The following is a 12687-nucleotide window of genomic DNA, read 5'->3' as shown; positions in this document are numbered from 1 at the left end:
TAAAGGGCAGTTTTCAGAAACTAAAAACTAGAATGTAAGAATGACTGTTTCCTTAGGGTCCCTTTTTTATACATCAGTGGCAGTGCAGCCCTCCCAGGATGGCCCTAAACTCTCCTGCATGTACTGGTAAATTCCTACCTACGCTAACAGGTAGAGTGGTTCACCACCAGGTAGTAATATGTTGCCAGGAATCACCATATATTAAGAAATTCCCCAAGTTTCAAGTGACTGTTGGTATCGTAACACAGTAGTTTTGACTGATACGTTTTTTTTCCTAACTAGAAGACAAATATATTAATTTGGGCCATCCCACATCTCAACAGGAAACCTAACACTGAATCAGTATGATCTTAGACTGGAGTCTCAGTCTGTTACCCTTAAACACCTGTTCACTTGTGGCTGGTCTTAAAGGGCAAACATGGCTACAAAGTTTCTGCATCATCAGAGTTTGAAGAACTTTTAAGATGAGGGTTGTGTTATTTAGAGGAAGCTGGAGGTAAATTCTTTACAGTATAAATTACCACATATGTAATTTTGTAAAATACAAATTATGAAATATAATTACAACCTACTTTTTTTAAATTATAAAATTAGTTTTTGTACATTTGGCTTTCATAAATCAGAGATAGCAGGAATAAAGGTTTTTGTCCGTTTATACTTCGTGTTCAAAACGTGTGTTTTGATAAGGTTCATTTGAAGGGCTCAAAGAATACTCTTTATAGTCTTGTATAAAATGGTTTCTGTAAGTAGATCATTACAACTTACTTTATTCAAAGTTAAACAAGTGGGAGAATCTCTCCCCAGTCATCTCAAAGACACAGTTGCAGTTTGAAGAAGGCAAATTATAATCAAGCTCAAAACCATGTTGTGTGTTGAAAGCCCATTTCTTTACTATTGCTGTGTTCTCTTTTGAAACCAGGGTATATATGACTATATATCTTCAAACAACTATTTTCTCTTACTAGGGAGTAGATGATAATTCTGTTCTAGAAAATACTTCTACAACTATCGCCTCTCATTCTGAAGCTCCTGGACAGATAAACAGTAATTTTACCTATGCCAAAAAATAGACCAAGAAACAATGAAACAATCAGAATAAATAATAATAAATATCTCTAATTGTAAATTTTCAATACCTCAATAAATATCAGAATTTCTGCTGTTGCTAATAGTTTAATAAATAAGATAGAACTCTATTTCCAAATGGTATAAATCATCAATGCTATTAGCACTAGAATGGGAAAGCTTCAAGTTGTATTCATTTTAGCAAAATAACCCCATCCCAGTTTATATTTTTAAAGCATAAGTCCTCTGAATCTTAGAAGGGGAATTCGCTATCATATTACCCCTTTTTCCAGCCATCTCTCAAAATAGTAAAATATTGACCTACTAAAGCAGAGAAATTGGCATCCCTGAGCCAAGCTGACAGCTGATACAATAGATTGAAGTAAAGATTCAGTTGCCTTGTTAGGTCTAAATAGTCACTAATGAGAAAATAAAATTTGTTTTTAATGTTATCTTAGTAATACTTATATAGGTTTCAGGTGTACAGTTATATAATATGTCATCTGTATATTGTATTGTGTGTTCACCACCCAAAGTCAGACTATCCTTCCTTTTAATTAAGTAAATAAAAATCCTCAGTCATGATTTTCATCTTTCAATACCCATTAATCAGGTACCAATTTTAGTGCTCTTAAGATTTAGGCTTGTGCTTCTCCTAGAAATTAAATTTTATGAAAAGTTTTGCTAACAGATTCTAAATAATTGAATAATATAAGTCCCCGGTATTTTTTCCTTTTAATGAGTTAGGGGATTTAAATTTAAGATTTTTATCTAGAACTCCTTTATTATGAAGTTGACATTTACTCAAATAGATTTCTTAAGAGTAAAATTTTAAAACAGGTACAGACTGAAGTTTTTGTATTAGTTATGATTCTTTATTCTGACTGGTGTGCATAGAAGAAGTAGGGAAACCAGTCTAATAATTAGTTTGGTGCTTTTTTGGTCAAGAAAACTTGAACTAGGTCTCTGGAAGGCACCTGCTGTGGGGAGTTGCCCACACTTTGGTGCAGCTCTCTGCTTGCTTGGTGGAGGGGCAGAGAGTTGCTGGAGCCCCTCTTGTAAGACCCTAATATTCCACACACACTGCCTGCAGGGAGTGGAGCTCTTGAGCCCATAAAGCATGAGGTCCCAGTCCTTGTATTTAGCACCCTCTGAACCCTCTCTCAGCTAGTAGCATTTTAAGGTGTTGTTAGGTAGACATGTAAGGGCCAGAGAAAAATTTTTACAGATATTTTGAGACCCTTAACCTTCATTTCACAGCTATTCAGTGAATGAAATTAGAAGGCTTGTCCTCTATATGAGACCCATCCCTATTTTCTTGGTACTAAAATTTGACCAGTCTGAGTCCTAGTATCATAATGAAAATACACTGCCACCCCAACCCACAGTCCCCAGATGATCTCAAGCAGACTCGCAGGCTTCTGGGAGGGATTTTCCTGATGAGCACACAAGCCAATGCAGCGGGAACAGTGGGAAGCCACAGGCTGGCCTTCAACACCTGGCCTCGGGAGCAGGACTGGACTCCAGGTGCTTGCGCAGATGGTTGGCAAAGTCCACCTGGGTCTGTGATAGGACTTGGTTGATGATAGTCTTTGGCAGCCATCCCTAGAGTAAAAGATGAAAGAATTTGGCCATCTTGTGGGTGGTGGTCCACTCTAGACACCTCTGGATCCTATCACAGTACAGTTTGGTCTTAGTCTTCTAGCTCTGTTTATAGGTGCAACCTTGTAGTTGACAGGTTAAGGGCTGGAGGGACCGCATTGCCGCCCTGCTGTCATGAGAATGTCAGAAGCACAGCATATGTTCTCAAGACAAATTAAGACCTGTCTTCCCAGCTTATGTGACCCTGAGCTAGTGAGCACACATTTCTGAGCCTTAAGTTTCCTTTTAAAAAAAATAATTATAGAGTTGAGATTTGATATGAGAGGTAAGAGGGAGCCATTGCAGGCTTTTGAGAGATGGTGGAATATCAAGCCATCACTCAAATCTCTTCTCTTTCAACAGGCTAATTCTCTCTAAATGGAAGGATTTTTCCTATTCCATGTGGGAGTGGTAAGAACCTATTTTTCTCTCACCACCTTCCCACTGTGCCACCTCCCATGCCCCTCACCTTGAGGTCAATGCTGAGCAGCCAAGTGAGTTTGGTCTTTGACGGACTCCCAGCCAGAGGGTGGAGCACCATGCAAGTGGGGCCATGCTCAGCTCTGGCAATTAAAGAGAAGTTGAATTAGGAGGCCGGTTCAGTTCGCTCACGCTGATGAGTTCTACTAGCCACACTTCTACTAGCCTTGTCTTTCCAAATCTCATCAGAGACATGGCCTTTGCCAAGGGTGGTATTTAACAGTAGGCATGGTTACCAGCTTATCAGAACAAATGCTGGTTAGAACTGGAGCTGGAACCTGGAGGCTCCCTGTCATCCCTTTTAGTTGCTGGATAAGAGGGAGGTTGGGGAAAGGGTCTAGGGTGGTGGCTGGGGCCCCTGAGGAACTCAGGGAGCAGCTGGGTTCTAAGTGGAGCGGATTATGTTTTAATCACTAGTACAGCCACACCTGACCACACCAGCTAAATCTCTTTAGAAAATTATTAAGGTCCTTAAACTTTTGGGGGAAATCAGGATAAACTGGCTATATAAGGAGGGCTAATCTTACCTTCCCTGCAATGGAAAATGAGAATCTTCCTTTGTAAAAGGAAGTTGATATTAGGGCCCAAGGATTGGGTTTTTGGAGCCATGTTTGGCCCCCAGGCCTGTGTTAGGAAAGGGAGCTTTTGAGCCTGCCACCAGTATTACCTGATGACACCTTTCTGCTCAGGCATCTGCCCGAACTGCGTGGCCATGCCAGCCAGCACGCAGGTGGAGCCTCGGCGCTTGGCACAGCGCACACTCACGAAGTCCCGGGGCCCCACGAGGTTTCCTGCTGATTCTGCAGCCAGCTCATGGGTGATCACTGTGTCTTTTCCAATCTTCTGCAGGACCTACCAGGCCACAGGGAACTAGAATCACTGCTTAGCCAGTGCTGGGGGTAAGGCACCACCACTCACAGCTTTGGCCACCTTTCCAACTGGGCTCTCCCGGTTCCCTGTCACTCACAGCTGGGCTCTCCTCACCTTGATCTCCTTGACATTGGGGTTCCACTCTCCCATTGCCTCCATGCGTTCCACAAGCTCTTCATAAAGCCTCTCCATGGGCTGGTCCACCACCACCTCCAGCCGGAAAACCTTGCCCACGTCTGGGACCACTTTACTCAGCACTTTGTCTCCATTGGCCTGTCAGGGAGCGAGAGGAGCCCCAGGATAAAGTTAGAGGGAAATACTAGTATTCCTACTCCAGAAAACATAACAACTCCAGGCAAGGCAGGAAGGAGGCCGTGAGAAGAACTCTTCAGTATCAGGAGACCTGGAAGTATTTGAGTAAAACTGCAGGTGATCTTTCCTGCCACAAGCCTTACACATCTGCTGAAGACCAGAGGTGACCCGCCTGCTCCCTGGGCCCTTTTTTCCTGGTGGCAAGTATTGATGGGCGTGGGCAGGACCTTACTTGACTTCAGAAGCTCAAAGATCGTGGGAGTGGGAAAAACTGGTCTACAACCAACTAATGACACACACACAAATGGTGGGTGGGATTTCAAAGGGTTTTTTAGTCCAGTACCTCATCCAAGAAGGATGTAGGGCCAGAGAAGGCCAGAGATTTGCCCAGAGACCCTTAGCCAAGAGCAGTGCTGGGCCTAAATCCCAGATTTCTTGACTCGCAATCTAGTAGTCTGTTAACTTGGGGAAGGAAAGCTTTTACCTAAACTTTAGGCAACGGGCAGCATGTAAGCTTCCAGTGAAGATAAAACCAAAGTCTCAATAGATCCACTGGCCTCTAACATGTGCCTCATTATTGGTTCCCAGTGAAGGTGCAGTGCTCAGGAGCAGAGAGGCCAGAAGGCGTGGGCCATCTGTGTTCTAGTCCAGCCCAGTCGCAGGGGAGTCCAGGTCAGGCTTCCTTGGCATTGGAGCTGCTAGCCCAGGCTCCTTGCTGAATAGGTGTACAGCGTTATTTGGAGGGTAGGATATAGGAACAATGTTTCTCAAATGCCAGTCTACAGGATGTCTTTGATGGGGGAGGGCATACTTGAGGATATGTTCTTGGGGAAGGAGATTCCTCAAAACTACTTGTCGCCCAGTGACTACTGCACAAGGCAGGAATTCTGATGAGCAGGGACCCCCAGCTGGCTTTGAGGATGGCAATGGCAGGGTAAGGAGCTGCGCGCGTTCCTCCACACACTCCCTCACCTGCTGGTTCTCCTTCTTCCAGCCCTCCTGGCTGCTGAGGATGCCCAGGGCCTTCTGCATGGCCTCCTCTCCTTGGTGGATATAGGCCAGCTCCCGGTCGCTATAGAGAGTGTCTTCCAGCCGGGAACCTGGGTACACAGCCAAGGAGAGACCCAGCTTCCTACCGGTCCCCTAGCCTCCCACCAGCTTTCCTCCCTTTGATCTCTGGACCTGCTCTTTCCTCTGAAGAGCCAAGATCAAAGCCATAGGATTCAGCCTGCAGGTCAGGACACGGCAGCTACAGGTGACAGGGAGAGGATCTGGGGGTGGCGGGGACAAGGGCCACATGCACAGTGTTTGCACCTGGGAGCCTTGTGCCACTGGCAGGAGCCCAGAAGCCTCAGCACTTACCAAGCAGAGAACTCCGCCTCCGGACCTGATTGATCCATGAGCTCGGGGTCGGGCCCCCCAAGGCCCTCCGGTTCAGCTCCTGGCCAATGGCCAGCACAGCCTGGTGCCTCAACCCTGCAGGAAAGGAAGGAAACTGTTGCCTGGGCATGTGAATGCCCCTTCCACCTCTTCATCTTGTTGCAGATGAGGAAACTGGCTGGGAGAGGGAAGTGACTTGATCAGGAACATACAGATTCCTAGCAGGGACCTGAACTAGAGCCAGGTCAACTCCCAGTCCAGGGCTCCCTACACTGCACCAGGCTGCCTGCAGGGCCCAGAAATCTGCCTTCCACCTGGGCTGGCTTGCCTGGTCCCACCTGGAGGCAGGAGCCGCACCAGAGTTTCCCTCTTGAAAGAGAGAAGCTTTGTTCACACCAGAAAAATCCCGCCACAGCAGAATTGAAGACACCAGTCCCTGAGGGTCTGTGTAGCTGCCAGCAGCTGGGTCTTTGCTCTTCTGCTGTCTTACTCCCCTTTCTTTCCCTTCTCTCCACCCACCTCTTCTTCCCTGCCCGTGTCTTAGGCTTGCCAGCATGGCTCATTGGAGTCAAGGCTTAGTCCTACCTCTACCACTGTGGCTAGTCCTTCCTGCTACCCTTGGACCAATCCTAGAGGGGGAGGCTAAGTCAGGAAGAGTTCAAGGAAGATAGGAGCCCTGGAGGGGAGACCAGACGTTACAGAACCCACAAGGGACAAAGGCATCTTGATCTCCAGCCCAGTTCTTCCAGTGGGAAAAGTGAGGTCCAGAAGGGGTAAGACTCGCCCAATAAGGGGCACAGCTGGGATCGGAACCTGAGTGGCTTGCTCCCCTCCAGTGTTTTCCCCACTAAGCCAGGTGCCTGAGAGTCCGGTCACCACCACAGGCGCCCTCTCCCCCAGGGAGCTCACCCTTCATGTTGCGCACGTGTCTGTAGGAGCTCCCAGCACACAGCTTAAACGTGGCCTGGAGCATCGTTTCCTGGCGGCTGGTAGCGGTAATGTAGCTGCTGCGGCTGCTGTTGCCTCTGCTCTCAAAGGCGGCTCCTTCCGTCCTTCCCGAGCCCGTCAAGGTCTGCCTCTGGGTCCCGCAGCTGTGGCTGTGACCTGTGTTCTGCGTCTTAAATGCTCCCCGCTGAAGGCTGCGGGTAATCGCAGGAGATAACAAAGCCATCACTCACTGCTCAAAGGAAGGGGTCAAGGAGAGAGGGATTGCTTCACACTGCTGCTTTGGCCATTTGTGGGGAGAGAAGGGGGTGGAACAGGGCCAGAAGGGAGGAAAAGGCTGGAGCCAGAGTCAGTGGATGGAGGGGAGAGAGGAAGCAGCCGAGGTAAAGGCGGTCTAGAAGAATGCAGACACCATCCGACGCGGGGGCCTGTTTGAAACAGGTTTCTAGCCCTCGTCTTCAGAAACTCCAGACTTAAAGGGTCTAGCATTGAGGCTTTGAAAGCTGTATGTAAAACACATTCCCAGGTGATTGCTCTGCAGGGGCTCTGTGAACTGCACACGGTGCTTAGGGAGATGCCGCCTCGGACAGTGCCCAGGGTGTCTGCTAAGAACTTAGGGGGTCGGAGCTGGTAGAGGCCATCCAGACCCTGGATGAGGAGCCCAAAGTCCAGAGAGAGGCAGGGTTGGGACAGCAACACAAATCTCCTGACCTTTAGTCTATCTTCTCACAGCTCCTCCAGCAGCCCCCAGACACTTGGTATGTTCAACCGGTCCATTATTTACTCAGCCATTTATATAAACAACTTCTCCAAAGCCCTAGTCAGAGATCGTTCCCCCTTCTTAGGGGTTTGTGCTGGCACAAGGATGATACCTCAGGGCTGTGTCCCCGTAAGCTGGCAAAGCAGAGGGTAGAACTGGCCAGAGACACAAGGAGAGGGGCCTGGGCCTGGCGTGCCCTACACCCTTACCCACACTCTCCCCGAGTACCCAGGCGGGACAGGCTGCCCCCGAGCTCTTGGCATGAGCTGAGAGGCTGAGAAGTCAGGGTCCTGGGGTGCTCACTGCAGTCTGCACTCTGGGGGCCTGTGCTCTAATCATGAGGCAGCAGAGTCTCTGTTGTTCCCCATTCTCCACCACGGGGGTCGGGGGGAGCGGGGGGGGGGGGGGTGAAGCACACCCGCCCAGCCTGCATGCTGCTCTCTGATGAAATCTTTTCCCTTTTAGGTTGACCTTGAAGTTGCTTTTAAGCCAGATTCACCTGGCAACAATATTGGGAGGCCAAGAGAATCACACTGATTTGCGGCTGGCCCAGGCCTTCCTCCTGTGAGAGGTCCCTGCTCTGTCACCGCTGCCCGGAGGCAGAGGGAAGGCCTAAAAATCGGGGAGCAGTAGCAGGTCCCCACCACCTCCCACTGTCTCCCTCACTCTAGAAAGGATGAAAGAGACAGGGCCTGCTCAAAGCCAGGCCTGGTGCCTGGAGCCCTCACCCCCCATTTCAATCCCTGGTGCAGCAGTGGGAAGGGGCCAGCAGTGGCTGCCCGGAGGCCCCTGGCCCATTCCTCAGGCCCACTGTGGCCCTGCCTCTGTGCAGCCTTCCTTCTGGAATGACTTGTTCCTTTGACTCACACCCCTAGAGCGTCATCGCTCCGTCCTGATTTGTGGAATGGTTTGTGTGTGTAATTGTTCCTTCTGTGGGACTGTTTGTCCCTGAGGCAGGTGCCTTCCCCCACCCCCACCCCAGCTCCCTCACCCCCCAGCACTCAGCTTCAAGCAGGTCACAAGAGCAGGTGCTTGCTCCTTCTCGATTGGATGGTCAATTGGGGAAGCAGCTGGGGGTGCAAGTATGTCTTTTGAATGAGAAAATCTGCCTATGGGCTTTGCTCTCAGCCCTCAAAGAGCCCCAAAGGGAAGACAGGACCGAAGGAAGAGGCCTTGGCCTCTGTTGTTCAGTGTGTGTGTGTGTGTGTGTGTGTGTGTGTGTGTGTGGTGTGGAGGTGGGGGGTGATGGGGGCTCTGCCTTTCGTAGACTTGGAAGGAGAAGGTGCAGGTGGTTGCTGAGACAGCTGCTCCTCCCTTCTTGGTACACGTGCGCCCTCGTGCACATGTGCGTCCCAGTGGAGGTGGTGGGAGGGAGTTATTATGGGACAGGCTCTGCAGATAATGTTCAAGGCCCTGCTGTTGCCATCCTGAGGAGAATTATGGCCATTGTGAGAGGGGAGGAGGTGGTGTGGGGACACTGGAGGACTGAGGCATAGGGCTGTTGCTGATGTCAGAGGCAGCCATTGACTCAGAGGAGGAGGGTGCTGGTGACCTCCCCCAGGCCAAGGCTTTCTTCTCTTCCTCAGGCCGAATGACTGTTAACTCTGCCTCTCTGACTAAGGTGGGGAGAGAGGTCTGGGAGTTTCCTCTGGTTCTGAATGTCATCTGTATCTGGCTTTGCTTCTTGATAAGGGCAGAGCCCCCCAGGGAGATCAGGTGGACACAACTGGTCAGAAGGAAGATACCAGGGATCTGGCTGAGGCTGTGCAGAGTGTTGGAGAGGAAGGCCCAGGGCCAGGGGAGGGAGACAGGGTGGGGAGAAAAGAAGATTCCACTCATTCATTCATTCATTCATTCGTTCAACAATCCTTTATTGAGTGTCCACTGTGTCTCTACAGCTATGAGGAAAATGAACCATATGACCCAATATGGAAAGTTGTAGAGCAGATGAGGGGTTTTGGAAGCACAAGGGAGGGAACACCTAATTACCCAGGGAGAGAGAGGAGTGTTATGGACGGCTTCCGGGAGGAAGTGACATGAGCTGCGTGTGGGAAGTGCAAGAAGGAGTTAGCCAGGTTTGAGATAGAGGATGGAGAGTGGGTGTCCCAGGAAGAACAAATGGCCAACAACATGGAGAAGGGATGAGGGTTGAGAGCTGGCTGTCCTGGGGAACTTTTGTTGTTCAGCCATGAAATTGTGGGTTGTGGTGGAAGATTAATTCCTCTGCAGGTTTCTGAGAGTTGAGGAGAGGGACCTTGAACTTGCCTGGGCCCTGGCTCAGAGCAGGCGAGCACTAGGCAACAGCACCTGCCTTTGGGTTGGTTGGGATGGTAGTGAGGATGCTGTGAACTGGAGCGGAGAAAGCACAGGTTCTGTATACGGAGACCTTCAGTCCTGGTTCCACCACTTACTTTATGATTGGAGTTGCTCACATCTTCAATCTCAACTTTCTTATCTGTAGAATAGAGAGATGTTTTTTCTTTTTGTAATCCTTTGGGGGGGGGGAGGGGTTATATAGCTTAAATGAGGTAATAATACATCGAGAGTCCCTAAGATGAAATCTAGACTTCTCAGCCCAGTCTCTGGGCCTCTGAATCCTCACCCTGGCTTTCCTCTCCAGCCATGCTCAGCATTGTGCTGAGGTGCCTGTCTGTGGTCTGCCCCATGCATGCCTTCTCCTCATTCAAGGCAGCTCACAGGTTTATCTGTCCTCAAGGGCTTCCCTGTGGGCCCCACCTCACCCTATTTCTTTTTTTAGAATATATTTTTATTGATCTCAGAGAGGATGGGAGAGGGAGAGACAGAAACATCAATGATGAGAACCATTGATTGGCTGCCTCCTGTATACCCCCTACTGGGGATCCAGCCTGCAACCCGGGCATGTGCCCTGACCGGGAATCGAATTGTGACCTCCTGGTTCAGAGGTTGACACTCAACCACCGAGCCACACCAGCTGGGCTCACACCCTACTTCTTAATTAGAATTCAATACTTTTCCCTTTGGGCCTCCTTGACAGATGTTTGTCACAGTATCAATAAGACTATTGCCCATTTCTCTGCTCCTGTCTCCCCCTCCTCCATTTTTTTAGATATTTAATTTTTTAGAGTAGTTCTAGGCCAGCAATGTTGAGAGGAAAGTACAGATATTTGATATTTCCATACACCCCTCCCCCAAACAGTTCCCTATTTTATTCATATCTGTAAACTCCATAAGGACTTGCATTTTTCCAAGTTGTTAAATATCTAGCACTTAGCACAGTGCCTGATCATTAATAGACACTGAATAAATGTTTAATAAATTATTGGAAAGTATAGAATCTGGTACTTTATAGATTCTCAATCAATAACTGTTGTTTTTTTACACCTCTTAAGAGTGGCCAGCCGAAGCCGGTTTGGCTCAGTGGATAGAGCGTTGGTCTGCGGACTGAAGGGTCCCAGGTTCGATTCCGGTCAAGGGCATGTACCTTGGTTGCGGGCACATCCCCGCTGGGGGGTGTGCAGGAGGCAGCTGGTCGATGTGTCTCTCTCATCGATGTTTCTGGCTCTCTATTCCTCTCCCTTTCTCTCTGTGAAAAATCAATAAAATATATTTAAAAAAAAAAAAAAAAGGGGTGGCCAGCCTGGAGGTGAGGGCAAACCTTGGACTGCTTATAAGGTATTTGCTTTTTTAAAAAATTTATTTTTTAATTGATTTCAGAGAGAAAGGGATAGGGGACAAGAGAGATAGAAACATCAATGATGAGAATCATTGATTGGCTGCCTCCTGCATGCCCCCTACTGGGAATCGAGCCTGCAACCCAGGCATGTGCCCTTGACTGGAATCAAACCCAAGACCCTTCAGTCCACAGGCAGATGCTCTATCCACTGAGCCAAACCAGCTAGGGCTATTTGCTTATTTAGTATTGAGAGAACATAGTATTTTCCTCCATTGTGAGAAGGCAGCAGAAAGTTAAAACAAGTTTGAGTGCTTGGATTGGAAGTAATTATTATTTTTTTGAATCTATTTTTTATTGACTTCAGAGAAGAAGGCAGAGGGAGAGAGAGATCGAGCCTGCAACCCAGGCATGTGCCCTGGCTGGTTATCGAACCGTGTCCTCCTGGTTCATAGGTTGACGCTCAACCACTGACCCACGCCAGCCAGGCTGGAGGTAACTATTGATTATCTTCCCTTATAATCCATTTATGTAATCCAGCACGTAATTCCTTAATCTGAGTTGGTCGTCATCATTTCACAGATATTACTCCTATTTATACAAGGGTGACTATACGTACAAGTTCACTGAGGGTATGGCATCTCTCCCATGAGCCTGGCACAGCGTTGGGGATTCAGCAGGTGTTTACAGTTAGCAATGAGAACTCCTGTGCCAGGCGCTGTTCTAAACCCCTGACACACATGGACTCACTTAAGACAACCACCACCCAAAGCATTGGTGTAATTATTACCCCTATTTTTTGGATGAGGAACTTGAGGCACTGAGAGGTAAACAGCTTGACCAAGTTCAGAGAGCTGTTTAAGCGAAGAAGCCAGGATGCAAAATCAGGCAGTCTAGTCTGTGCTCTTGTTTATATAGCTTAACTTAAAAATTTTTTTTGATTGATTTTAGAGAGAGAGGAAATGAGAAAGAAAGATCGATTTGCTGTTCCACTTATTTACGCATTCATTGGTGATTCTAGTATGTACCCTGACCATGGATTGAACCTACAGCCTTGGCCCAAGGGGACGGCAGTCTAACCAATGGCACGATGCAGCCAGGGCTGCAGCGTAACTTTTAAAATCGAATTTTTCTCTGAAAACATGGGGCCACTAGTTGCCTGCTCCATATACCTGGCATATTAGTAGTTGCTCAACAAGTTTTAGGGTAATGAATGACTAGGCAACTATTCCATTTTACTTGGTTCCCTTGTTTGCCTTTCACCCTCCATTTCCAACAGGTGAGCCAGGCTTTAGGTTCCTTTGCCCAGGGAGTTTGACAGGGCACACACAGTTTCCCGTCCTTTGTAACAGCCTAAATCAGAAGAGCAAACTGAAGACTGGTGAGATAGATTTAACCTCCCAGATATTTTATTCAGCTTGCACACTATTTTAAGAAAAAATTGAACTAGTTGCCAACATCAACTATAGGGACAGAAAACAGACCAGTGGTTGTGAGGGGCTGGGGAAGGAGAGAGACATTAAATCCAAAGGGGCAGGGGTGATGGTATATAACTAGATGCAGCTGTTAAAACTCATACACC

General features: G+C 48.2%; 1 protein-coding gene across 1 annotated transcript; it reads right to left on the bottom strand.

Moving 5' to 3' along the window:
• Positions 1 to 733: 733 nt before the first annotated feature.
• On the bottom strand, positions 734 to 6847 carry STAR (steroidogenic acute regulatory protein). Its single transcript, XM_008146167.3, has 7 exons — positions 6658 to 6847; positions 5731 to 5844; positions 5341 to 5468; positions 4171 to 4329; positions 3854 to 4038; positions 3176 to 3269; positions 734 to 2670 (listed from the first exon to the last, which is right to left on the bottom strand). The coding sequence occupies exons 1-7, from the start codon at positions 6719 to 6721 to the stop codon at positions 2557 to 2559; spliced, it is 858 nt and encodes a 285-aa protein (XP_008144389.1). The 5' UTR covers positions 6722 to 6847; the 3' UTR covers positions 734 to 2556.
• Positions 6848 to 12687: the final 5840 nt, after the last annotated feature.

The sequence above is a fragment of the Eptesicus fuscus genome, chromosome 8 (assembly GCF_027574615.1).
Source record: "Eptesicus fuscus isolate TK198812 chromosome 8, DD_ASM_mEF_20220401, whole genome shotgun sequence".
Classification (NCBI taxonomy): Eukaryota; Metazoa; Chordata; class Mammalia; order Chiroptera; family Vespertilionidae; genus Eptesicus; species Eptesicus fuscus.
This window is presented reverse-complemented; position numbering and strand designations above follow the sequence as displayed.